At 35.5% G+C, this 25,054-nt stretch overlaps 1 protein-coding gene across 4 annotated transcripts in view; it reads right to left on the minus strand.

The window, feature by feature from the left end:
- DCHS2 (dachsous cadherin-related 2) overlaps positions 1–25,054 on the minus strand; it is a 259,479-nt gene that overhangs the window by 73,228 nt on the left and 161,197 nt on the right. For 2 of the 4 annotated variants that reach the window (XM_063664223.1, XM_054485608.2), the window contains exons 6-10: positions 23,263–23,450; positions 21,830–21,929; positions 16,065–16,222; positions 14,106–14,949; positions 9,446–9,685 (exon numbers count right to left, since the gene is read on the minus strand). In XM_063664223.1, the coding sequence (XP_063520293.1) occupies positions 9,446–9,685; positions 14,106–14,949; positions 16,065–16,222; positions 21,830–21,929; positions 23,263–23,450 (1,530 nt within the window). Of the gene's footprint in view, positions 1–9,445; positions 9,686–14,105; positions 14,950–16,064; positions 16,223–16,756; positions 17,093–17,712; positions 18,153–21,829; positions 21,930–23,262; positions 23,451–25,054 lie in introns of those variants that run through there. The other 2 variants (XM_054485610.2, XM_054485609.2) reach the window with 2 other exon arrangements.

Here is a 25,054-nt window from a genome sequence, read left to right on the forward strand (position 1 = left end):
TATAACTGTAGTCTGCATACACACATTTTTCATATCTCAAATTTCATACCCTTTACAACTAAGGAAGTAAATTGAATGTATTTTACTATGGCTTATTTGGAATTTAACTAGTGCCTTGGTTTTTCCTCCTTACACCCTTATAATCCTACAGAACAAACATAGCATCATCAAACTTGAGAAATAAGAAAATAAAAATTAAAAAGAGGTTATTTGGTCTCATTCTATCACCTCACTGAGCAAATTGGAAATTTGGATCTGAAGATATTTAGTGATATCCTTATGACACATGCCCACTAAAGGATATGTGTGTGTGTGTGTGCCTGTGTATATATGCCCATACCTATGTGTGTATGCACGCCAGTGTGAATACACACACACACTCACACATATCTACCTTCTCTTAGACTTCAAGACCTGCAGTCCCATGACTTCTTAATCCTCCCGCTCTAGGATACCTCTCCTCAATTCATTTCTCTCCTTCTCCAGTCCGGCCCCATGAGCTATTCCTCTAGCAACCTTGCATAGTTTCTCAGGTCCTGGGGCTTTCTGCCAAAGATTTCCAGCAAAGCTTCAGCCTGGGATCATTCCAACCATCTCTTTATTCCATTTGAATATCCAACAGATGGCTGGGGCTACAGAAAATTTCACAACAGAATGGATTGAAACAACTGCGGTGCTGTTGTATCTGGCAGTCTTTCCAGGTGTCCATAATCACCCCTCTTCCATTCAGGTCTCCTACCTGACCACTACCTGGCTTACTCTCACAGATAACTTCCCTTTCCATTTCCCAGAGAGAAAGGAGGCATTGGGAAATAACTCCCTCACCCTCTGCACCTGTACTCAACTGTACCCCTTACTCCCTGTCTCAATGGCAAAAGTCATTCTTCAAACACACTCTCAGAATTTTCCTGTCAGGTCTAGTCTTTCTCCTAAAATTTTTTCCCTTAAATTATATCCTTCTCTAGCTATAAGAATTAGGCTTTTATCTCCTCCTCTTTGTGGCCAAATTTCTTTTGAAAATCATATTCAGTCTGAAGCTGGCTTCAAACCATGCCATTCCCAGTTACTCTTTCTACAGCGACCAATGACCTCTGATTATAAAGTCTACTGGCCATTTCTAGTTCTTACCTAACTTGTCTTCTCTGTGGCATCACATATGGCTGACCAATTTAAAAAAAAAAAACAAAAAACAAAGAAACAAAAGAAGGGAGGGGAGGAAGGCATGAGGAAGAGAGAAGTAAAAAATAAAAGAAAAATAATATTTTTGTTTGTTTCTCTATGACATATTTTTCTCCTGGTTCCAGGAGTGGGGTGCATTGACAATCAATGTGCTGGCCATCATGCCATTGTCATTTCACTCTACACATTCATGTCTTCAGTTTGCATCCATATCTATTTGGTTGGTTCATTCATTTATTCATTAATGTGTTCATTTATGAATGCACAGATACTGAGTGTCAGGTACTGGAAAGGCACCACTGAATAGTTACCTTGGTCCTCAGAGTTTCTCTCTAGAGTGGAAGATGATTAAATCAATGAGTAATGGAAAGTGTGATGGAATATATGAAATCATTGAGGGAGTGGATCATAGAAGACTTATCTCAGGTGTATAGTTTGTCATTAATTATCTCATTGTATTAACATATGTAAAGAGTGATCTTAGGTGCCAAGGTACCATACCGTGTGCTAAAAATATAACTGCTAGTAAACAGATAAATTCTCTAGCCTCACGGTGCTTACAATATAGCACTGGATACAGATAAGCAAGCTGGCAGTGACAATTCCCCCTGAATAGACATGATGGGTAAGTTGAGTTGCCTTGATATAACCGGAAACCCTAAAGATGAATAGGAGTTAATGGGTAAGAGGGAAAAAAAGTATGTTTGAATGAGTTCAAAATAAAATCTAAATACCTTACCACAGTCCGCAAAGTCCCATATGATGTGAGCTCTGCGTATCTTTCCAACCTCTTTTCATGGACTTGCTCTCTTGCTATATTCTTATTCCACTGGCTTCCTTTCTGTTCTCAGAACATACTAAGCATCTTTCTGCTGAGGCCTTTGTAGTGGCTGTTCCCTTCTGCCTGCTCTTTTCTGTTCTTCACATGGTGTATTATTTATTAAACCATAGTGTCTCAGATCCAAATCTGTTCTTCTGTACTCCACCCTGTGATGCTGGGTCTGGGGATCTGCGAACCACATTCTCCATCGCCAACTACCTCTCTCCTAGGGTTTGCCACAAAAGGACACTAGAAGGAGACTGAAAGTCAGAAGGACAGAAAACGGGACTTCCTTCTTCCTAGTTACTTACTGTCGTCATCAGCAATGCTATTCAGTCTGTTTTGCTACTCCTTTGCAAGGCCCCCTCTCTCATTTCCTTCCTAGGGTCTGATAATCCAAACCTCTTCTTCTTTCCCAGTATTAGGGGTGGTAGCTGCCTTCTAGAGTTTTGTTTTTGTCTTTTTGGTTACCTCAGTATTCCCTTCTTGCTTCCTCATTCATCCAACACCTGTTTGTAGCATCTATTCTTCCTGACTAAATGTGGCTGATAGAGTACTTGGCACCAGAATTGGGTCTCAGGTAACAGGGACTCTGAGATTGGTTTTGTTATGTCTTAGGCTTTGAATGCAGCGATGAGTTCCTTAACCATGGGAAATGGAATGCTAGGAATTCAATACTTGGAGTGCTGTCACGATTAATTAAATTATCAATCATGTTTGACTGTGATAAAGTGACTATTAAAGGACTCAAATTCCTTAGAGAACCAAATGGCGCTGACTTTGACCACACAATAGTAAAAAGGACGATGATGCAGAAGACTGTTTTTCAAAGGACTAGGAAATTATAGTACGATAACTACGAGCTGAGGCTTTAAACCTGTAACTCAAGTCATGGTTAGAAAGCTGGAAAGCTCCTATATAGAAGGCCTAAAATTAATCTCCCTGAAGATCAGACCCAAATTGAGTAGCAGGTGTAACAAATACCTTGTAAGGAGATGACTATTCGCGTAAATACCCATAACCAGAGTCAGACTTCAACATAACTCAGGTAGCCAAGTGCAAATCTGACTCAGTCAAAGAAGCTTATAGTTTCAAAGAATAGTAATATTTTCTAAGTTATATTGGCATAAACCTGGGGAATATGTGTGAAAATCAATTCTAAGAATGTGAGACCTAGGAAGATATAACATTGGTTTGGGCTGGATTTATTGATAGATAAATAGACAATATTGATACTGTTTGCTAGAGAGTCAGAATTTAATGTGTTAGCCCATAGAGCTGTGTCTCTTGAGAGTTTCTTTGATTGGTTGGATTCAATGGGAGCCTATAATCACTGAGGTTGAGACATTAGGTCTTCCTTTGAATACTATAAATAATCCAAAGCTTAAGGAAATGAGAATGTTAGAGTGAACTTATCATGCATGACATGCTCACCAAACACCCCCACTACCTTTCCCAAGAGATCAGAGGACCCTCCCTTCATAAGTACACTGGGAAAGGTATTAGAAGGCCACCAGCATCCTGGAAAAGCAGAATGGGTGCTGTTTTCTGTAGACTGGGGATGGATCATGGTGCCACTGGTCCCAGGGACCACCTTTTGAGAAGCAACATTTGATACTAATTTATAAGAACTATCAGAACTCATTTGCTTTCACCCATCTTTATGCAAACTCTCCCACCGTTGACATCATCTAATTGGTAGAAATATTATGATGACATCATGATAATTGGATCTGATGAGCAGAAAGTAGCAAGTAACTTAGATGTCTTAATTAGACACATGCATTAGACTAGGGATTGGCAAACTACAGTCCAGTGATCAAATCTGGCCTGCTCCCTGTTTTTGTAGTTTTATTGAAATACAGGCACAATATTAACTATGGCTGCTGTCTTGCTATAGTGTCAGAGTTGCACAAAGGAGACTGTAAGGCACACAAAGCCTAAAATATTTACTATCTGGTCCTTTAAAGGAAAAAGTTTTCCAGAATTCTATCCTAGAGTAAAAGGTGGGAGAGTGATAGGAGCTAAGAACAGACAGGAAAGCTGATTGTTAAGCTAAAAGGGATAAAACTTTATCCTCCTCTTCCTCAAACTATGGGGAATTAATAAAGAATTCTTTTCAGGGTTGTGTTATTTTTAGGAAGATCATTTTCCTTTTCTTTTCTTTTTTTAAGACAGCATCTCACTCTGCCACCCAGGCTGGAGTGTGCAGAGGCACAATCTTTGCTCACTGCAGCAAATTCCTGGGCTCAAGCCATCCTTCTGCTTCAGCTTCCTGAGTAGCTGAGACTACAGGAGCATGCCACCATACCCAACTAATTTTTATATTTTTTTTTGTAAAGATGAGGTCTTGCTATGTTGCCCAAGCTGGTCTTGAACTCCTGGCTTCAAGCAATCCTCCCACCTCGGCCTTCCAAAGCACCAGTATTACAGGCATGAGCCACCGTGCCCAGCCAAGATTCTTTTTTGTGTAATGCCTCAACTGTACAGTGCCCTCACAATCAGGCATTTCTAAAGCAAAAATAGAATTATGCCTGGTTGATTTAATAAAGGAATAAATAATAAATAAATTCTAAACAGTGAGGGCAGCTTGAGGAAGCTTATGTCATACGTGCTTCAGTTTCTCAGACCATATGGTCAAAACTACTTATTGAGTTCCTATGTCATATCTTGCACTACTCTAAGAACCTGGAATAAATGTATTAATAGATAAAAAGTCCTGAATCCAGGAGAAGTTCACAGCCTAGAGAAAAAGCAGATGAATAAACATTTACACAATTATGATACTATATATTAAATGTATTAAGAATATATACCAAAGTTTTAACAGTGATTGTCTCTGAGTGAGTGAGGTTATGACTGGTCCTTATTCTTTTTCATCTCCTTATTTTTGATATTTATGTAAATGTATTTATAATAGAATTTTTTTATATATATAGAGAGAAAATTTATATAGACAGAGCCAAGGAAAACATAACAGCACTAAGGGATTAGCAGAAATACTGCAGCCTAAGTAGGTGATGGCTTCAATTAGCATGTTGTTGTGACTTTCTCTAGCAAATGTTCCATAGCCTTGGATTGGGAAATTCAACTTTTGAAATGCTCTATAATCTAGCCCGCCTTTAAATCCTTCTCTGGGACTTCAGTATAATGGAGGTTGCTAGAATGGCACAAAGCCAGTAAGATCGGCTTGTGCTTGAATCCTATGGACCTCCTTATGTGCCCCTGGATTAATTAGATTGAATCTAAAATGATGGACAAATGCCACTGGGGAAAGAATGAGGGGGCACGTCAATGAATAACTACTAATAAAGTGCAGAGAGACCCAGAGCGGTGGCTCAGAACTGTAATCCCTCCACTTTGGGAGGCGGAGGCTGGAGGATGGCTTGAAGCCAGGCATTTGAGGCTACAGTGAGCCATGATTGGGCCACTGCCCTCCAGCCTGGGGAACAGAGCAAGATTCCGTCTGTATAAAAATAAAAAACAAATAAATAAAAATAAAGGATCAGGGATATGTTCTCTTTAAATGAAGTATGGAGGAAAGTTGATGGATATTTTGCCTGAGTATATGATACGGAGAAAATATCACTCCATAAAGAAACATTTAAAATAAACTGAATAGCCAGATAGTATTGTCCACTCAAATGAGAAACTGTTATTACAAAATGCCATAGATTCAGATATTTTAGCATCCTTATCCTTTATTCTTTGGTATGCACACAAATTAAGTCACCTTCTAAAGGGTATACAGAATGGCACCTTATAACTTCCTATGAAGATAAAGCTATCAGCCCAGTGGAAGTATTCCAAAATTAGATGCATCTTACAATTAATGGTGTCTTAGATTTGATGAAATAAGGTGTTTCTCCCTGGCTCCAAGTGTAGACTTAGGCGGTGCAGCTGTACATCTGGTGCAGCTGTACATCTAGTGCAGCACCAGGGATTCCAGAAAACCAGATGTAGTTTATTGAAGATGACCTCAGATAGAGAATACATTCTTATGGAATACAGAATAACATCTCACTAATGAATTCTATATTTCAGTGTGGCAATGTACTGTTAAGTTATTTTATGTTCGACACCCTTGAGCGAATGTAAGTGAGTGGTATACCCAGTGGGGCACCCTTTTCTCTTGGGAGTGGGGGAAGGGCACTGCAGGGGGAGATCTTTTTTCACTAACAATGGAGCTCTTGTTGGTGGCACCAAATGCTGCAGCAGTTTTAATACCTTAGTTAAAATCTGGTAGTTGCTTTTTCCTTAATACAAGAAGAAACTCCTGCTAGAGCTAGTGTGAGTCATACACCGTAAACATTCAGTGCTCAAATCCCTGTGGGTTTTGAATGCCAAATAACACTGTATACTTACATTTTTACAAACTGCATCGTAGAATGCTAGAAAACACATGTTAAGCTCTCTAGTATTAAGGAACACTGTGGCATTTTTTTTTTTTAAATACGTACTATAAAGTAAACCATTCATAAATTCCAGTGTAATGCCAGTTATGTTAAAATCTTGACTACGTCATTTAATTCTCAGGCATAATCCTGTTTCATTGTTTTAACCCAATAATCAAAAAAGAAAAAAAAAGACTGAGGGAAAATATATTCGAAAGTATGTGCATACACACAAATATTCACATGTGTTTACATAACCACCTACTTAACAGATCTGGCCTCATTAAAAACACTGAGATTTCCAGTAAATCAAAATTGTCTCCAAAATATGTAAGGTTACATGAGACTCATGAAGATGTTAATGTGTATTTCAAACATCCATTAATTCAGAAAAACAATAATTTTGTATCTAAATTCTCAGTTGGCATACCATAATCTCTAGAATAATAAAGTTTCAGTTCAATTACAATTAGCAGGTTGCAGATAATTCATTCTAAATGAAAATAACATTAACACTGGGCAACTTGACAGTAAAAATCAGAAGAATATATTTATGGTAATTGTCTTTGGTTAATATATGCAAATTTTGAGAGAAATTCTTTTCTCCCTCTTCAAGCGTTAAAGCAAGAGGAGCCTTTTTAGTAGAATCCATTACAAAAAAATAAAATTCATAAAATAAAGCAAGGCCAAAGGGAGGAAGCATTTTGCATATCTTGCTGTTTGCAAAATCACACAACATCAGCAATAAGTTCAGTATATGTCTATATACTTTGGGAAGGAGTTTTTGCATTGCTCAGCACCCTGTATTGCTCTGTTTCTACAAAGAACACTCTAAGAGAACTTTACTGGGCTGAAATTATTGTGAAACACAAAGCTTATGTATATTCTTCATTGTTCCTGACACTCTAAAAATGAATACTGCCAAAAATGTGCTAAGTTCTAAGCACAGATTGGAGCAAACAATCATTAGCATGCTTCGGACTCAACTCTTAGAAAAGCCCTTTGATTACACTGCCCCACTCTGGTCAAAGATAGAAAATTGGGTTAGCCCTTGAAAAGAGTGTTAGTAGCATCACATACAAATTCATGTAAAATGCATTTCGTTAAAAGATAATGTTTTCCAAGAGGGCAAAGTATTCCAATATTTTATAATTTACTTTAAAATTTCAAGTAAATGTATCTTTTGCCCCTTAAATTAAAAATGTACAAGGAAATGCTATTGTTAATACTATTTCCATAAAAATATCTATTACAATTCTTGCAAAACTATAACAAAATATTACATTGATATATAATGCCATTTGCTATATACAAACGTAAATTTTAAAAGACCAGATTATTAAACTGAACTAACACGAATAGTTTATATTCATATAATATTCACGTTTACATTAGTTCAGTGTTTCACATGTGAATGGGACTATAAACTATTCATATTAGTTCAGATGGAAAAATTCAGCATGTTCTATGAATAAGAAACACAGCACTGTAATTTTTGTAATTATTCTGTTTAAGATAAAAAACAGAATATGGTTAAAGTTGCTGAACCTTAGTTGCCAAAACAGCCACAGTGATGTTGAAAAGCAAGTCTAAGAAATTTATAAATTCCTAGCCATAGTAACTATTTACTCCAAAGTCATTTGTCTGGACACAGTGTTTGAAAATAGTAAAAATAGTAACAAAGTTAACATATTGACCATTTATTGTGTCAGACACTGGTCTAAGCTCTTTACATGTAATAATTCATTCATACTCATAACAGAACTATAATTTAGGCACTGTTATTATCTCCATATCACAGATAAGTAGGGAAATAGAATTAGTAACTTGTTCAAGGTCACATGGCATAAGTAAATGGTAATTTTGGATTCAAATCTAGGCGGTCTGACACCAGCACCATGCCTCTTCCACTATGCTATATACAGTGGAAATAAAGAACCATTTATCTTCTTCTTCTCAATGTATCTAACTATTATACTCCGAAAGAAATGTAATGCTTTGTCCATACTTCGATTATCAAGATGAATTCAATAAAGTGTATGTTAATTAGGTGTGTATCACCCTAATATAAATAATAATAGTTAATACAAGCAAATCTTATGTGATATATCTGTATCTTTACAGGTGTATGTGTTTCTGTGTGGATGCAAATGAAATAAGTATTAGAAATTTGAGATAACTAGCAACTGTTCATTTTTTCTGAGCCATAACTATTAAGAAATGCAAATCAAAACCACAATGAGATACCATCTCACACCAGTTAGAATGGCGATCATTAAAAAGTCAGGAAACAACAGGTGCTGGAGAGGATGTGGAGAAATAGGAACACTTTTACACTGTTGGTGGGACTGTAAACTAGTTCAACCCTTGTGGAAGTCAGTGTGGCGATTCCTCAGGGATCTAGAACTAGAAATTCCATTCGACCCAGCCATCCCATTATTGGGTATATACCCAAAGGACTATAAATCATGCTGCTATAAAGACACATGCACACGTATGTTTATTGCCACATTATTCACAATAGCAAAGACTTGGAACCAACCCAAATGTCCAACAATGATAGACTGGATTAAGAAAATGTGGCACATCTACACCATGGAATACTATGCAGCCATAAGAAATGATGAGTTCATGTCCTTTGTAGGGACATGGATGAAATTGGAAATCATCATTCTCAGTAAACTATCGCAAGAACAAAAAACCAAACACCGCATATTCTCACTCATAGGTGGGAATTGAACAATGAGAACACATGGACACAGGAAGGGGAACATCACACTTCAGGGACTGTTGTGGGTTGGGGGGAGGGGGGAGGGATAACATTGGGAGATATACCTAATGCTAGATGACGAGTTAGTGGGTGCAGTGCACCAGCATGGCACATGTATATATATGTAACTTACTGCACATTGGGCACATGTACCATAAAACCTAAAGTATAATAATAATAATAATAATAATAATAATTACAATAAAAGAAAAAAAATTATGTCAATTATAATCTTCAATTTTTTTAAGCATTAAATGCCCAGTTTCTGTATTTTTAAATTACCTGAATCTCTGTCCAGAGCTTCAACCCTGGTAACAAACTCCCCTGGTTTTTGGTTTTCTTTCACTGAAGCTTCATACAGGTGCTGCTTAAATACTGGAGCTTCATCATTTACATCAAGAACAGTAATTGTCAAAGTCTGGGATGAAGAAAGTGCTGGTGTGCCGTCATCCAGTGCCAGAACAGTCAGAATATGCTGAGTTTTCATTTCATAATCCAAAGGACAGGTTGTAGTTAGTAAGCCTGTTTTGAAAATGGAAGAAAAGCAACATGTAATGAATATTCTTTAGAGAAGTCATGCTTACTCCACTTATATCTAACTTGTCTACCTAATAAAAATTCAGAAGTCTTAACTACTAAAATATGAACTGCATTAAATAATCTTTAAATGTATACACTATCTACAATTAAAAGCAAACATTTTTAGTCAGAAAAGTCATCTCAATTTAAATTATATCAAACAAAACAATTCAAGAATAATCAATGTTATGCAATTATCTACTGAGAGGATTACATTAAAATTATCTAGCCAACATCTACCTCCTTTTTAAAAAATATCTAGGATACTAACAATATATATCTTCATGTCACATAACACCTCATGTATAAAAGCGACCAAGTTACAAAAATGTGGGTATGGCTATATTCTTTAAGACAGTTGATTTTTGTTAAAGAATTATGACCTCTTAATATTTATTCTCAGTTAACTGGATTTTTTTAACAATAAAGAGCAGGCTGGGTGTAGTGGCTTAGGCTGGGTGTGGTGGCTTACACCTGTAATCCCAGCACTTTGGGAGGCCAAGGCAGGAGGATCACTTGAGGTTAGGCATTCAAGACCAGCCTGGCCAACATGGTGAAACTCCATCTCTACTAAAAACACAAAAAACTAGCCAGGCATGGTGGCGGGTGCCTGTAATCTCAGCTACTCGGGAGGCTGAGGCAGGAGAATCACTGGAACCTGGGAGGCAGAAGCTATAGTGAGCTGAGATTGTGCCACTGCACTCTAGCCCAGGCAACAGGGCAAGACTCCATCTCAATAAAAAAAAAAAATTAAAAAAAATGCGAAGATGTTATAACTCAGACAATACACTTCACAAGTAAAACATGTCTCTATCCCACTGCCATTTAAGCATATAACCCACATAAGTCAGATGTAATACATACTGGCACACAGATAGCCATTATATGATTCCAATTATCACATTTTTCTTTTAGGATTGCTGTTTGCTTCTCCCTTTTATAAGAATTTTTCTTGAAATAATGAAAGAAGTTTACTGAATTCTATTTTATAAAATAATTTTTCAATAATTACTCATCACTTTATATTTCACAGCCATAGCCACCAAAAAAACTCACTGTCTTCTTTATAAGAAATATGAGCTTTGTGAGAGAAAAAAAATCCCATCTCGTATGAATGCATTTGACAATTATCATTTTATGTCTTTGAAAAACATCTCCATTGAAACAGTCACTGCAATCACTCAAGAGATTCACATTACCTATATTACCAAAACACAAGTCTAATTTTATCCATTCTTTTTAACAATCTGAAATATACCTTCCTTAGCCATCTTGGAACACATTCCAAGTATTACTGAAACAGGTCCTTGCAGAGCCTCAGCTCTAACAGATATCAGCAGCCTGTGTCTGGACTATTTCTCTGTCAGTTGGGCATTTAGGTGGTGTCCATGCATGCCTCAGAATGAAACCATATGTACAGGATTTAATAAATATTTTGATGAAATTTTCCAATGGAATATAGCCAGACTATAATCATGACTTCCAAATCCTCCACATTTAATTCCATTCCAAATAATGCTTTTAACTAACAGTTGGGCCAAATGGTGTATATCTGAGATTTTTTTCATTCATGTAGAAATAACTTTATTTTTTAGTGAATAAGATGAGAGTTTATTAATTTTTCAATATTCCCTGAAAATCAGGTAGAAGGAGGTTCATTTTTAAAGTCACAAGACTGAAAATTTGTACATTTACTCTTCCATCAAACTACATAAAAAACGTATAGTAGATGTTATCTAGCAACATGGTGACAGCCAGACAAGTGAAGTTGAGGGTGAGTGACATTTCTGCAGAGTACCTGACAGTGAATAAATGCTTCTTCAAAAAAAGAAATGTTACAATTGATGTGAAAAGCAGGGGTCTTAATGTCCAAATGAATTCAGCCATTAAAAATATATATTATTTCCAATATTTACAAATACATGTTTGTATAATCTCAAAGATAAATTTCCATACCAAAGTCTTTGAACAATGCTGTCGATTTGTCATACTGCTACCTGATTCACTATTGGTACCATATCCTACCCTGCAAGGACTCACAATGGGGGCAAAGAAGTTTTCTGTTGTATATTCAGCCCATAGTGTCAGCTAGCTACACAGCATAGTTAATATTAACAAACAGGACCATTAAAGTTAGTTCTCCAAATACAAACTCTGTGTCTATTATATATATATACACACATATATACATATGTATATATGTGTGTATATATGTATATACATACACGTATATATATAAGTTAAACAACAGAAGTCAAAAATGTTTAAAGCATATGTATCTTAAGAACCATCATTTTAAGAGAAGAAAATGAAAAATTTAAATATAAGCAAGCGATGAGAGGGTTTAATTGAAAGTGGCAGAAAAAGAAATGAAAGCCATCCAAATCAGAAAGGAAGAAGTACAATTATCCCTGTTTGTAGATTACATGATCTTATATATAGGAAACCCTAAAGACTCCACCAAAAAACTGTTAGAACAAATAAATTCAGAAAAGGCAAGATACAAAAATCAGCTGCATTTCTATACACTAACAAGGAACTATCTGAAAAGGAAATTAGAAAAACAATTCCATTGACAATAGCACAAAAAGGAATAAAATAAAACACTTAGGGATAAAGCTAGCTGAGGAGGTGAGTACCTTGCATATTGAAAGCCACAAAACAATGATGAAAGAAATTAAAGAAGATACAAATGGAAAGACATGTATGTTCATAGAGTGAAAGGTCTAATATTATTAATATGTTCATACTACCCAAACTGATCTACAGATTCAATGCAATCTCTACCAAAATCTCAGTGGCTTTTGTTGTAGAAATAGAAAAAAATATCGCAATTCAAATGGAATCTCAAAGAACCCCAAACAGTGAAAATAATCTTGAGAAAGAACAAAGCTGGAGGCATCACACTTCCTGGCTTTGATATATTACAAAGCTACCATAATCAAAACAGTATGGTATTGGCGTAGGACAAACATTTAGGCCAATGGAACAGAGTAGAGAGCCCAGAAGTAAATCCACCCATATATGGTCAATTGATTTTTGAACAAGGTTTCCAATCATACACGTTAGAAAAAGGCTAATCTCTTCAACAAATGATGTGGGGAAATCGGATATCCACATGCAAAAGAATGAAGTTGTATCTTTATCTTACACCATACAAAAATAAAACAAAATAAAATGGATTAAAGACTTAAATGTAATACCTGATACTATAAAGGTCCTAGAAGGAAACACAGAGGGGAAAGCTTTGTGAAGTGGGTCTTGGCAATTATTTCATGGGTAGACAACAAAAACACAGACTACAAATCAAAAATAAACAGGGGGATTACATACAATTAAGAAGCTTCTGCACAGCAAAGAAAAAGGCAACCTATAGAATGGGAGAAAGTATTTGTAAACCATCTATCTGATGAGGGGTTAATATCCAGAGTATATATTAAAAAACTCCTACAACTAAACATAAAAACACCCTAATTTTAAAATGGACAAAAGACTTGAATAGAAACATCTCCAAAAAAGACATACAAATGGCTAACAGGTATATGAAAAAATGCTCCATGGCACTAATTATTTGAGAAATGCAAGTCAAAACCACAACGAGATATCGCTCATACCTTCATACCTGTTAGGATGGCTATTACTAAAAAAAAAAAAAAAAAAAAAAAGACAACAAGAATTGGTGATGGCATAGAGAAATTGGAACCCTTGTACACTGTTGGTGGGAATTCAAAATGTTACAGCCACTATGGAAAGTAGTATGGATGTTCCTCAAAACATAAAACTAGAACTACCATATGGCCCAGCAACTCCACTTTTGGATATTTATACAAAAGAATTGAAATCAGGATCTTGAAGAGAGAGTAGCACACCCATGTTTACTGCAGCACCATCCACAATAGCTAAGATGTGGAAACAACCTAAAAATGTTAATCAGCAGATGAATGGATAAAGAAAATGTGGTATGTGCATACCACTGAAGACAATTCAGCCTTAAAAGAGAAAGACATTCTACAAGATGTGACAGTATGGATAAATCTTGAGGACATTTTGCTAGGTAAAATAAGCCAGTCACAAAAAGACAAAACTCCATTATTCCATTTACATGAAGTATCTAAAATAGTCTAATTCATGGAATCAAAGAGTGCAGTGGTGATTGTCAGAGGCTGGATGGAAGGGAAAATGGGAGAAACTAAAGTTTCAGTTAAGCAAGGTGAATAATCTCTAGAGATACAATGTGCAACATTGAACTCACAGTCAACAACAATGTATTGTACACTTAAAACTTTGTTAGGAGGGTGGGTCTCATGTTGTCTTAGCACAATAAAATAAAATATTTTTAAAAGTGACATGTAGAGCACTGTACCTGATGACTCATCTAGCATAAACGCCATGTTTTCATTTCCTGAGAGGATGCTGTATGTTACTTTTCCATTCCTTCCTTCGTCTGGATCGTGAGCAGTTATGTGGTGCACCAAGGAGCCCACTGTGACATCCTCTTTGACATGGGCAATGGGGAAAGACATAAAAGTGGGGTTGTGGTCATTTACATCCAAAATCACTATTTGTGCTGTCAGTGATCTCAGTCGCCGGTCTGTCACATTCACAGCCTGATCAGACGCTGTTACTGTCAGGATGACAGTTGGAATGCTCTCTCTGTCAAGAGGGGACACAGTGACTAGTGTGCCAAATGAGGGGTGGATGAGAAATGGATTCGTGCCAGGGTTGTGGGATTCAATGTAGTATTGTATTCTACTGTTCAAAAAACTGCCGTCACCATCTTTGGCATTGAAGACATATACCAGGGTTCCTATGGGAACATTCTCCTCTACGCTGATCACAATGAGCTCATCCTGGAAAGATGGGGAATGGTCATTCTGATCTTCCACATCAATACTAAGGAAGACTGTGCTACTCAGGGAAAGGTTTTTGCTATGGTCTGTAGTAATCACTCTGAAAAGATAATGAGATGTCGTCTCATAATCAAGTTCCTTAGAAAGAAACAAGTCTCCGGTTGAGCTGTCTATTTCAAAGTGTCCATCCTTATCATCTGCAACAATACTAAAATGTAACTTTCCATTATAATGCTGTTGAAGGTGATCAGGTGACTTTATCAAGCTCATTATTTTTGCGGGCTTCAAATTTTCTGGTATAACTAAATGTCTAATATTCTGAGACATGATTGCTCTCCCTTTGGATAGTGGGATCACCTGAAATATGAATAAAAGAGATATTAATTTGGGGTATTTTTAAAACAGTTTAATCAATATATGTAATAATACTATTTTGAAAGCAAATTCCTTCCATGTATGTGATCATATGTTAATTAGTGAGAAAAATATCATTTTTATGTTATATAATTCCAGTATGTCTCAGAAGATCAAAAACTGCATAATATTTAGGAGATAAGAGCTACAGAGTTTTCTATTTCCGAGTTTGCTGTATTGTGTGAAATGACAGTTTGGTAAAGCCATGTTATAGTTAAGCTGAACTGTAACCTTGTGATTCTTCAATGGGAGTGCAGGGTAGCTAGTTCTCCAAATTATTTTAAATACTACAGACCAATCTATCCATAATGACAACATCTGTGTACATTTAAGTATCATATGTCTTTGTTTGTCTGAAACAAGAAACTGGAGGTATGACCATATAGATTTTTCTCTTAACCCACACATCCCTAAGCAGTAAAGAATATAATTTGGAAACAGAGTTCTTGTGGATATATATCCTTGGTTATTGTATATACCTGTATTAATATTTCTGATTATCACATGCACGCACAAAGAAACTAACTATGCACAGTCATCTTCTTTTTGAGTGGTTGGTGTAATTTTTTTTCCTACTATGGAGACTTCCCACAACTTGCTTGCCCATTATGATTAGAGTAAAGCCTTAAAATATGAATCTGAAGTTACTTTTCTAAATTAAAAAAAATTACAAAAAATTGTCATTTATTATATGGCCATTTGTTTACATACAAGTGTCTCCTGCAAATTTACCAGGTCCTTCACATTAGAAATAAGCACAAGAAAAGATACCTTTTGTCCATTATAAACAAAGCAACATAAATGCCAATATAGTGATGATTATCTTGTCAAGAACTGTACAAAGCTAATTTGCAAAATAATTTGGATCTAAATCATTTCTCTAGTGATAGCAAAAAGCTAAGTATGCTATGTGCAATGCTCTCTTAAAATAGCATTCGTGTCACATACATACGTACTCATATACACACATATTACACGTATCTTCACTCTATAAACTTGTAATAAAAGTCAAATGAAATCTTTGGATGTCCTTCCATATTTTATGGTGACAACATTACCTGAATATTAACAATTGCCTGTCCTTGAAGAGGAGGCACTCCCTGGTCAGTGGCAATGACAGTCATTCTGTAGGAAGGTTTATAATCATATGAAAGTATTGTGGTTGTTCTTATTTCACCACTGTTGGCGTCAATCTTAAAGTGATCAGAACTATCTTCTATACACACAAGAAAATTAAGAAATGAATGTTAATTGACAATGCAGAAAACAGAAAATCAATTAATCCAATATACCGATCATTTGGAAGATTTATTTGCTTTGAATTCTATGACAGTATGAATACAAAAATGACATTAAAAATAGACAACAAACATCACTTTTTAAAAAGTTTTATTATGGAAAATGCATATAAAAAAGTGGATAAAATGGTATAATAAACTTTCACGAGTCCACCACCTAGCTTCAACAATGATCTTATTGTTGAAACAATGATCTTATTGTTGAAATAGATGAAATGGCCAATCTTATTTCATCTATTCCCCACGTATGTACTTCTTTTCTCCCATTTTTTTTGAAGTAAGTTCTAGAAGTCATATTATGTCTTCTGTATATATTTCAAAATGCATCTCTAAAAAATAAATATTTTTAACACAATCACAGTACCATATTATACCTTAAAAATTAATAATGATTCACTAATATCACCAAATATCCAGTAAGTTTTCAAATTTTCAACAATCCCATAAATACTCTTTATTTTTCTTGTTTGTTTACATTAAGATCAAAATAAAGTCCATATATTGCATATTTCTTTAATCTGCAGATTCCTGCCACTCATCTCTATTTGTCCTTGCAATTTATTGGTTGAATAAACTGGAACTTGTATCCTGACATTTTCCATGATCTAGATTTGCTGTTGCATCTCCAATGTATAGCATAATATGTTCCTCTATTCTCTGTGTTTTCCTTAAATTGGGAGGTAGATTTAGAGAACTGACCAGATTTAGGTCAGGATTTTGTTTGTTTGTTTGTTTTTTGCACAACTGCTTCACAAATGCTATTTTTCCTTTCAGAGGCATATGTCTAGCTGCCAAAAAAAAAAGATGAGGTCTCTTTCTGTTACCCAGGCTGGAGTGCAATTGTGCAATTGTGCCATGATAGCTCACTGGAGCCTGGAGTTCAGGGTCGCAAGCTATCCTCACACTTTGGCCTCCCAGATAGCTGGGACTACAGGCATGAGCCAAAAGCTAGTTGTTTTTGATGTTGGCCCCCACTGATGCACAGCCTAGATCCATTAATTATTCTTTAAGTTTTGTGAAGCATAATGCAAGTTGACATACCAAATCCAAAAAATATGAGATCCAAAATATTCCAAAATCCAAAACTTTTTGAGTACTGACATGACGCTACAACAAGGAAAACTCTACGCCTGATTCATCTGATGGGTTGCAGTCAAAACACAGTCTAAACTTTGTTTCATGTACAAAGTTATAAAAAATATTGTATAAAATTACCTTCAAGCTATGCATATAGATGTATATAAAAAATGAATTTCATGTTTAGACTTGGGTCTAATTCCCAAGATATCTCATTATATATATGCAAATATCCCTCCCCCCAAAAAAACCCACCAAAAAAAAAAAAAATCCAAAAGCTGACACACTTCTGGTGCCAAGCATTTTAGATTAAGGATACTCAATATGCACTGCATTCTGGTTTATCATCCCTTTTTCATATATTAGCTGGAATATTTCAATAAATAGAAACTTTCAGAGGAGTTCATCATAAGAAAGGCAGGATAAATGCTTGATGAGTTAAACTTTTATTTAACAGTTTTTGAAATAATGGGTTAGTTCACTAACATCCACCAATGTTCCAACTATGATAAGTAAAATTTTGTCTTGCTTTTGTTTTGGAAATCATTAAGCATGATTTCAATATATTGCCATTATTATCCTTATTGATGCTCAAATTGTCCCATCGCCGAATATTGGGATCTTCTTAAAGTTGGTTCCTGGGTCTCTTTCCATGATCCTAATAGTGTTTAGTAGCCTCCTTGTAACTGGTATGACAAAATGGTGCAGACTCATCTTGTAGATTTCTTGACCGTGACCTGACATCACCATTTCTCCAAGGACACCTGGTTCCTTTTGGTGGAAAATAGTTTTGGGAGAACATATTTGGGACATTAGGGGTGCTCATTGTTTCTGGGTTTGTCATCACTTCTAGGCCTTTTCAGTGCATGGAGAATACACATGCACACATCTGTACATTCATATTGATGCTTACAATTTAGATTGGTATCACAAGGTTTTGAGTTAAATAACAGATTTGTATTCGTCAATAAAATCTGAACATTTCAAACAGTTCAAACCTCAGACAAGTCTTGAGTGGAAGCTCCCCTCCATTCTTTAGTTCAACAGTTGCTGAGTCATTACGATGGAACAAATACCTTAACAGTTATTAGGGATATAAAAGCAAATAAAAAAGAAGCCCTGTCTTCAAGAAACTCATAGCATGGAGCAGGCAATTACGTAACATTTATTAGTTGTATTTCTATGCTTTAATCGATTGATTTTGTTCTCATAGAAATACTATAGAATGCATTCATGAATATGACACATACCTTTATTCCCCTTATACCAATTTTCATCTCGTTATTTTACCATATATTTTGTAGTTGCTTCTATTTTACTATCAGATAAAAAATAAAGATAGGAATAATGTAATATATATCTCCATATTTTTGTATTGACGTGCCTCAAGTATCATTTAAAAGCTAATTTTTAAAAAAGAATATTTTGATGAACACCAAAGTATCACTTCTTAGACTGATTAGTTTTCAATATTTTTTCAATTTTTTCCAAGAAATGGCAGAGTATGAATAAAGGAGTGGATCTGTATATAGCTCCAAATCTCATTCCCCTCCTCTTTCCCTGTAGAAAGTCACTTTTACAACTGAAGTTGAGGTTTATCTTTCCAGTCCATACATCCATAAATAACATATACCATGGCTTTGCTTGCTTTTAAATACTGGTATTATAGCAGGATTATAGCTGTGTGTGTGTGTGTGTGTGTGTGTGTGTGTGTGTGTATCTTCCCTCTTCACCATCACTGTCCTTCACAGGCACACTATGTTGTCTTCTCCACCCCAAAATAAGATAGGAAAAAAAGATATAAAGATCTTATTGACCTAACTGACCTCATAGCCAGAGGAAGATTCTTGAATGCATACCTGCAAAGCCAGTTTTTCTTCCTCCCAAGGACCAGATTAAAATAAGCTAAGACAATAAAAAGAGAAATTTGAGAAGTAACAAAAGGGAAGACAAAAAAAGAGGGGGAGGATGGGGAAAGACTCTCTGAAGGAGGGGACAGCAGGAACACAGAGGAAGGGCTGTCTCCAAATGTGGATCTGCTGCAGGCTCACTACCTCTGTATAATCCCCCACTCAAGTGTCCTGAAAACTTGGGAAGACATTTATAGGTAAATAAATTCAGATGGTTTATATGGGCATAGAAACGTCAGAGAAGAATTTGGTTCCCTGACCAAGGAGGTATTGAGAAGAACTGCATATGTAACTTTTCCAAGGAAAAGCAATGCAATGAACTCAGAGCTGCTGTCTGCGTCAAATTCTTTTTATCTTCTGTAAAATCCTTGCCTTCCTTGCTTAACTTTGGATTCAATATTTATCCACACTGCCATGTATGAAACTGTATTGTATTCATTTTCATTGCTGTATAGTATTCCGTGAATATACCATATTATGCAAACAACTGAAACAATTCTTCAATGAATATCCTGTTACAGTCTCACTCTGCACATATAGAGTTCCTCCAGGGTAACAGAAGTAGAACTGCAAGGGTATAGCATAAGCACATCTCCAATCTTATCAGATATTGCTTCATTGTTCTTCAAAGTCATCACATCAAGGAGTCTGGGCATGCTTTTAAAACCCTTTTAATTATTCAGGCTTCTTTTCTTTGAGTTGTCTGTTAACATTCTTTGTCTAGTTTTATTATTTATTTACTGGTTTTTCTTACTAGTTTGCAGGAGTTCTTAATAAATTCTGAATACCAATTTTGTATTGGTTACTGGACTGTAATTATCTTTTCCCAACTTGTGATTTGACTAATTAAATTGTAAACAATGGCATATTTTGCAGTGTTTTCAATTTTCATGTAGTTTTATTTATCTATTTCTTTTTGAGCTTCTGCGTTTCTTCTTGTTAAACCACCTTCTTTATTTTCAATGCCATATATATAACCAGTCTCATATTTTCTTTTGTAAGAGTTAAAGATTTCTACATTTAATAAGACTCATCTTTGATATGCTGAGAGTAGAGACATTTTTCTTTGTAGGTAACCAATCACATCAGCATCACGTATTGATAGTCCATCTTTTCCCCATTTATTTTCTACCCCCCATATGCCAAGTTTCCATATGTGTAAACTGTGACCCCTACTCTTTTCAACTGGTCCATTTATTAATGAGTGAATCAATACAATAGTGTTTTAATTATGAAATTTTATAAATTAAGACTGGGTAAGGCCAACTTCCCACTTGTTCTTTGGACATTGTCTTAGTTATTCCTTGTCTTTTGCTCTTCCACGTGACTTTTAGAATCAGCTTGTCAAATTCTATCAAAACCTCACTGAAAATTTGATTGAAATCATACTGAATTAATAATTATATTTTTGTTAAGAATTGTCATCTTTAGGATATTGAGTCTTCCCAAGCATGAACATGATACAGCTTTTCATTTCATTGGTTTATGTACTTCATTAATATTTTGTACTTTTCTGTATGAAAGTCTTGTACAAGTTATATTGGAATTTTTTCTATGCCCCTAATAGAGACAGATCCTATTTGTGTTGTTTTGAAGTTTGTATAGTTTGAGAGGCACTCCTTAAGAAAAATAAATTGTCCACTTCCCGCTCCCTGGGGAGGCTATGCAAGTAAAACACCGCAAAACTAAGCTTCATTAGTTTCACAGTAGATCTGCCCCCACACCCTTTGATTTTCTTGGTGAATTCACCATAGTGAATGAGACCTTTGGAAACTGCTAAGTTTTAAAAATACCAGTGAGTTTCGTATGTTGACATTATTCTCAGAAAATTGGCTATTTTATTAATTACAAAGGGTTGCCTATAGCATCTCTTGGGTTTTCCACCAAGACAATCAAATTATCTGTGGGTAAGGGCAATGTTATCTCTCCTTTCCTATGTCCTATATTTGTGTTAAACATGACAAGGCATCAAATGTCTTTTAAAATGATACAAAACACAATGCCAACTAAAGTAAATAACTGGAAAAAATCTGGGGCCTGCACATTCCAACAGAAAACATAACAGTAAGCCCACTTCAATAAAATTTCCCCATACACACATGTATGTATACATGTGACATTTTCTAGGCATGATTTACTCTGACCTTACAAGTATTCAGTCTTCATAAAGATTCATAGATGCTTGGAACTCTTAATCACACTTAATACCAATTCTTATCCCCTAACTAACACTTTCCTATCAATAAAAGTAAATTTGTACTTCACATTATTGCAAATTATTCACTAAAGATGAATGGTTTCTATTAAGAACGTAAAAAGCTACTCTGATTTTTTATTAAACTTTAAATTATTTTTCAAAAACTGAAAGTAGTTCTTGACAATAGCAAATGTATTTTGTTCGTAACTTGGTGTTTTTTCAAAACTAAGTACAGCATTCAAAGTAATCAAAATAGAACCTCTTTTCCCAGAAAGGGATAGTTGATAAATGAAAGCAGAAATCCTAAAAGTTCTTAATCCTGTATGAACAGTAAATTTTACCTGAAGATACTGAGTATATAACTTCTGCATTATTTCCTTCATCAGGATCCTTTGCAAACACAGTTGTAACCAACATATTTACTGGTTGACCTTCCAGAACCTGCCATTAAAATGAACAGCTTACAAATGAGTCAGCAAAAGTTTAAAAAGAAATATCAGTGGACCTTTAAATGAATGAATACATTATACTAAACATTTTAAACTATCTTAAAATCCACATATAATTCAAATGCATACCATGTAAAAGTTATATGGGCGTATGTCCATGAAAAGAATCCTCCTTACATATTAAATCTTGTATTCAATTAGAATGAATTATCTGAGGCATCTGAACTAATTCTGACCAAAAGCAAAAGAAATTGAACTTACTAAACAATCTTAGATTTTTGGTGTATTTTAAGATTTCTAGCATATTCTCATTCATCATCTCTTAGGACATTTTTTGAAAGGTGGTTGCTATGGCTTAAAATATGCTTAAAATAAGTATGAACCTTTAATTCAGAAAACAAAACTCATGCAGGACATATCAATTATCAGGAGCTGTCCTGGAATATTGAAATGCACATGTGAAGTTCAACTGCATGTTTAGAGTCCAACTGCCCAATTAAGCCACAGGACATTTTAATGATATGATTAAAAAGTGTAATGATAATATAATAATATTTTGCTTTGTTAGAATTTTTCTTTAAAGCTGGATTCAGAAGATCAGTTTAAAGTTATGAGTTCCTCAATACTTCCGTTGAGTTGTTCAATATGTATATTTGAGCACAATTTGAATATGTAATTCAATTGTTCTGGAACAGTAGCTTCTAAACTTTTCATTATTATAACCCATCCACTAAAAAAATTGTTAGTAGGTCCAAACATATTTATTAATTATGTGAATGAACTGATATTCTAATATATTATGTATATTATAAAACATACAAAAAGACAAATGAAAAAGATGAGATAATATAAATATAATTGCAAGTTTGTGCATGTGATCAAAAGGATCAACTTTTACTATCTCTGGATGTCCACCTACCCACTTTAGAGCTACAGGTTGTTCCCCTACCCTTAAGTAACTATCTTAGAGACATGTATCAATTGCCCTTAAGAAGCTCTGCACAAAGAGATGCACGTAAACTACTGGAAAAACAAGCCATTTCTGAGCATTATCCTGAAGCACCATTCAGTTTGTGTAAAAAGGGCTGAACTAAACTTATTATTATAAAGCAACTGGAGGTACAATGCCAAAGAGCACATATACTCATTTACTTTTTAAAAATTTTCTTTTAAAATAACATGTGCACAATATCTAGGTCTTCTAGAAAAAGTATGTTTTGCCACACCAAGACTGACGTGATAAATTCACATGTTTTACCACAAGATGGTGCTCAAAACAAATGACTTAAGATATTACAAATTCATTGCAAGGTTACTTCACAAACCTTTAAGTGTAACTCCTTTCCAGGGACACACTGGGGGAAGAAGGGCCTGTTATCATTGATGTCAGTAACTGAGACATAAACCGCCATGGTGGCATTTCGTGGTGGGGAGCCGCAGTCTGTCACTAGCACAGTCATCTGATGGTGCCCCCGGTGCTCACGATCCAGTGCCACCCAATTGATCAACTCTCCTGGGGAGTACAGAGCAGAACAAGACACAGGCACTGTGTACCAGGTGCACCACGGCCAGAACAATTTCCAGAAGGAAAACCAAGTACAAAGCTTCGAGCAAACATGCGACTTCTAAGGCTATCTACATAGTAGTTTGGCTCTATTGTACTGTTGAAAAAATTTTCTCAAGTTGCTTCTGAATATGTCACTTTAAATTTGTTATTCTTTGTATTTCAAATTATCATCCATTAATCATTTGAACTAATAAACAATGAATTCATAAAAATGATAAAACTCTGTGGGAACTTAGTAATGATTTGGAAGATTTAAAACTGCTGCTTATCCCTCTTTATGCTGCTATACAGAATGATGGAAAGCATGTGAGCTCTGACACAAGTTCTGGATTTGGGCCCCAGTTTCCCCACCTCAGACATGGAATGACCCCTCTGAGCCTGGGACTGCTGTCAGGAAGAAATGTAATCACACATTTAAAAGTATTGTGCAAGCTATACATGACGACACAAATGGCAGCTGTTATCACTACTTTAACATAATGGCTAAATACCTTTCTGGAAATCAAATAATATTCCTTAGGCAATAGTTTGTGTTTTATGTACACAAGTATTTGTTTTTTATCTCACAGAATATACATGTAGCAATGGATAGTGACTTCCTAAAAACTCTTAATGCTTTAGAAGCTTTATTTCAAATACTTCTGCCTAGAGCTATACTATCTTTGGTAACTTTCCTCTTGTGTCAGCCATGCAGACCCAGGCATAACATCTAACTGCCTTTCCCTATTGCCAGGGACCTTGGGAAGACAAGCACTTGGTCCAATAGCCTGTCAGAGCTCTGCCAAGCATTGATTTCCTCACCATTTATGAAAAAAAAAAAAAATGTACCTGTGAGAATGTGAGCATGAAGCAGCTACCAACAAACTTTCCTATGGCTAAAAACCTTTTTCCTCTTAATACAAATAAAATAGCATTGCATAAAAAAAAAAGTGGAAACAAGGAACAAAAATGAAAATTCTCCTTTAGGTAAGTTGCTGAATTGGTGAGCTTAAATGCAGTGTTTATCATAACTGTTTACTGTTAATATATAAACTATATTTATAGTGTTTACTCTGCGGTTTTAATATAGATCATACACATAATTGCTTTTTTTAAATTCCAAACTATAATTTTCCTCTGAAGACCTTAACTTCTGAATGGCAAACAGATTTTTATTCATAAAGCAAATCTGATGGATAAGCAGCAGCCTTGGAGGTTGGGGATGTAAAAGACTGTGCAGCTCAGGCTGCAGCTGGGGATGGGTGACACCAGGGTATGAATCCACGGGAGCTCAAGTCCTGGTCACTTGTAAGACTGTCCAGAGAACTGGATGAAAAGGGGGTATGCCTCCCAGGCTCTGAAGGACACCCTCCACCCTGCCTTGCCATGCTGTCCTTGGGAGGAGGAACAGTTTACAAGCACATAGTCTTCCAAGCCCCTTCATACTCTTTAGCTCTTTACCCCTCAAAGCATGGCACAGGGCATGTCAGCAATTGTCTCCTATATTCATGGTAAGGAAGCAGCTCTGAGCTTAAGCTACTTGCTTAAAGCCATACAATGAAATTAGGAAT

Source organism: Pongo pygmaeus, chromosome 3 (assembly GCF_028885625.2).
Source record: "Pongo pygmaeus isolate AG05252 chromosome 3, NHGRI_mPonPyg2-v2.0_pri, whole genome shotgun sequence".
NCBI classification, from domain to species: domain Eukaryota; kingdom Metazoa; phylum Chordata; class Mammalia; order Primates; family Hominidae; genus Pongo; species Pongo pygmaeus.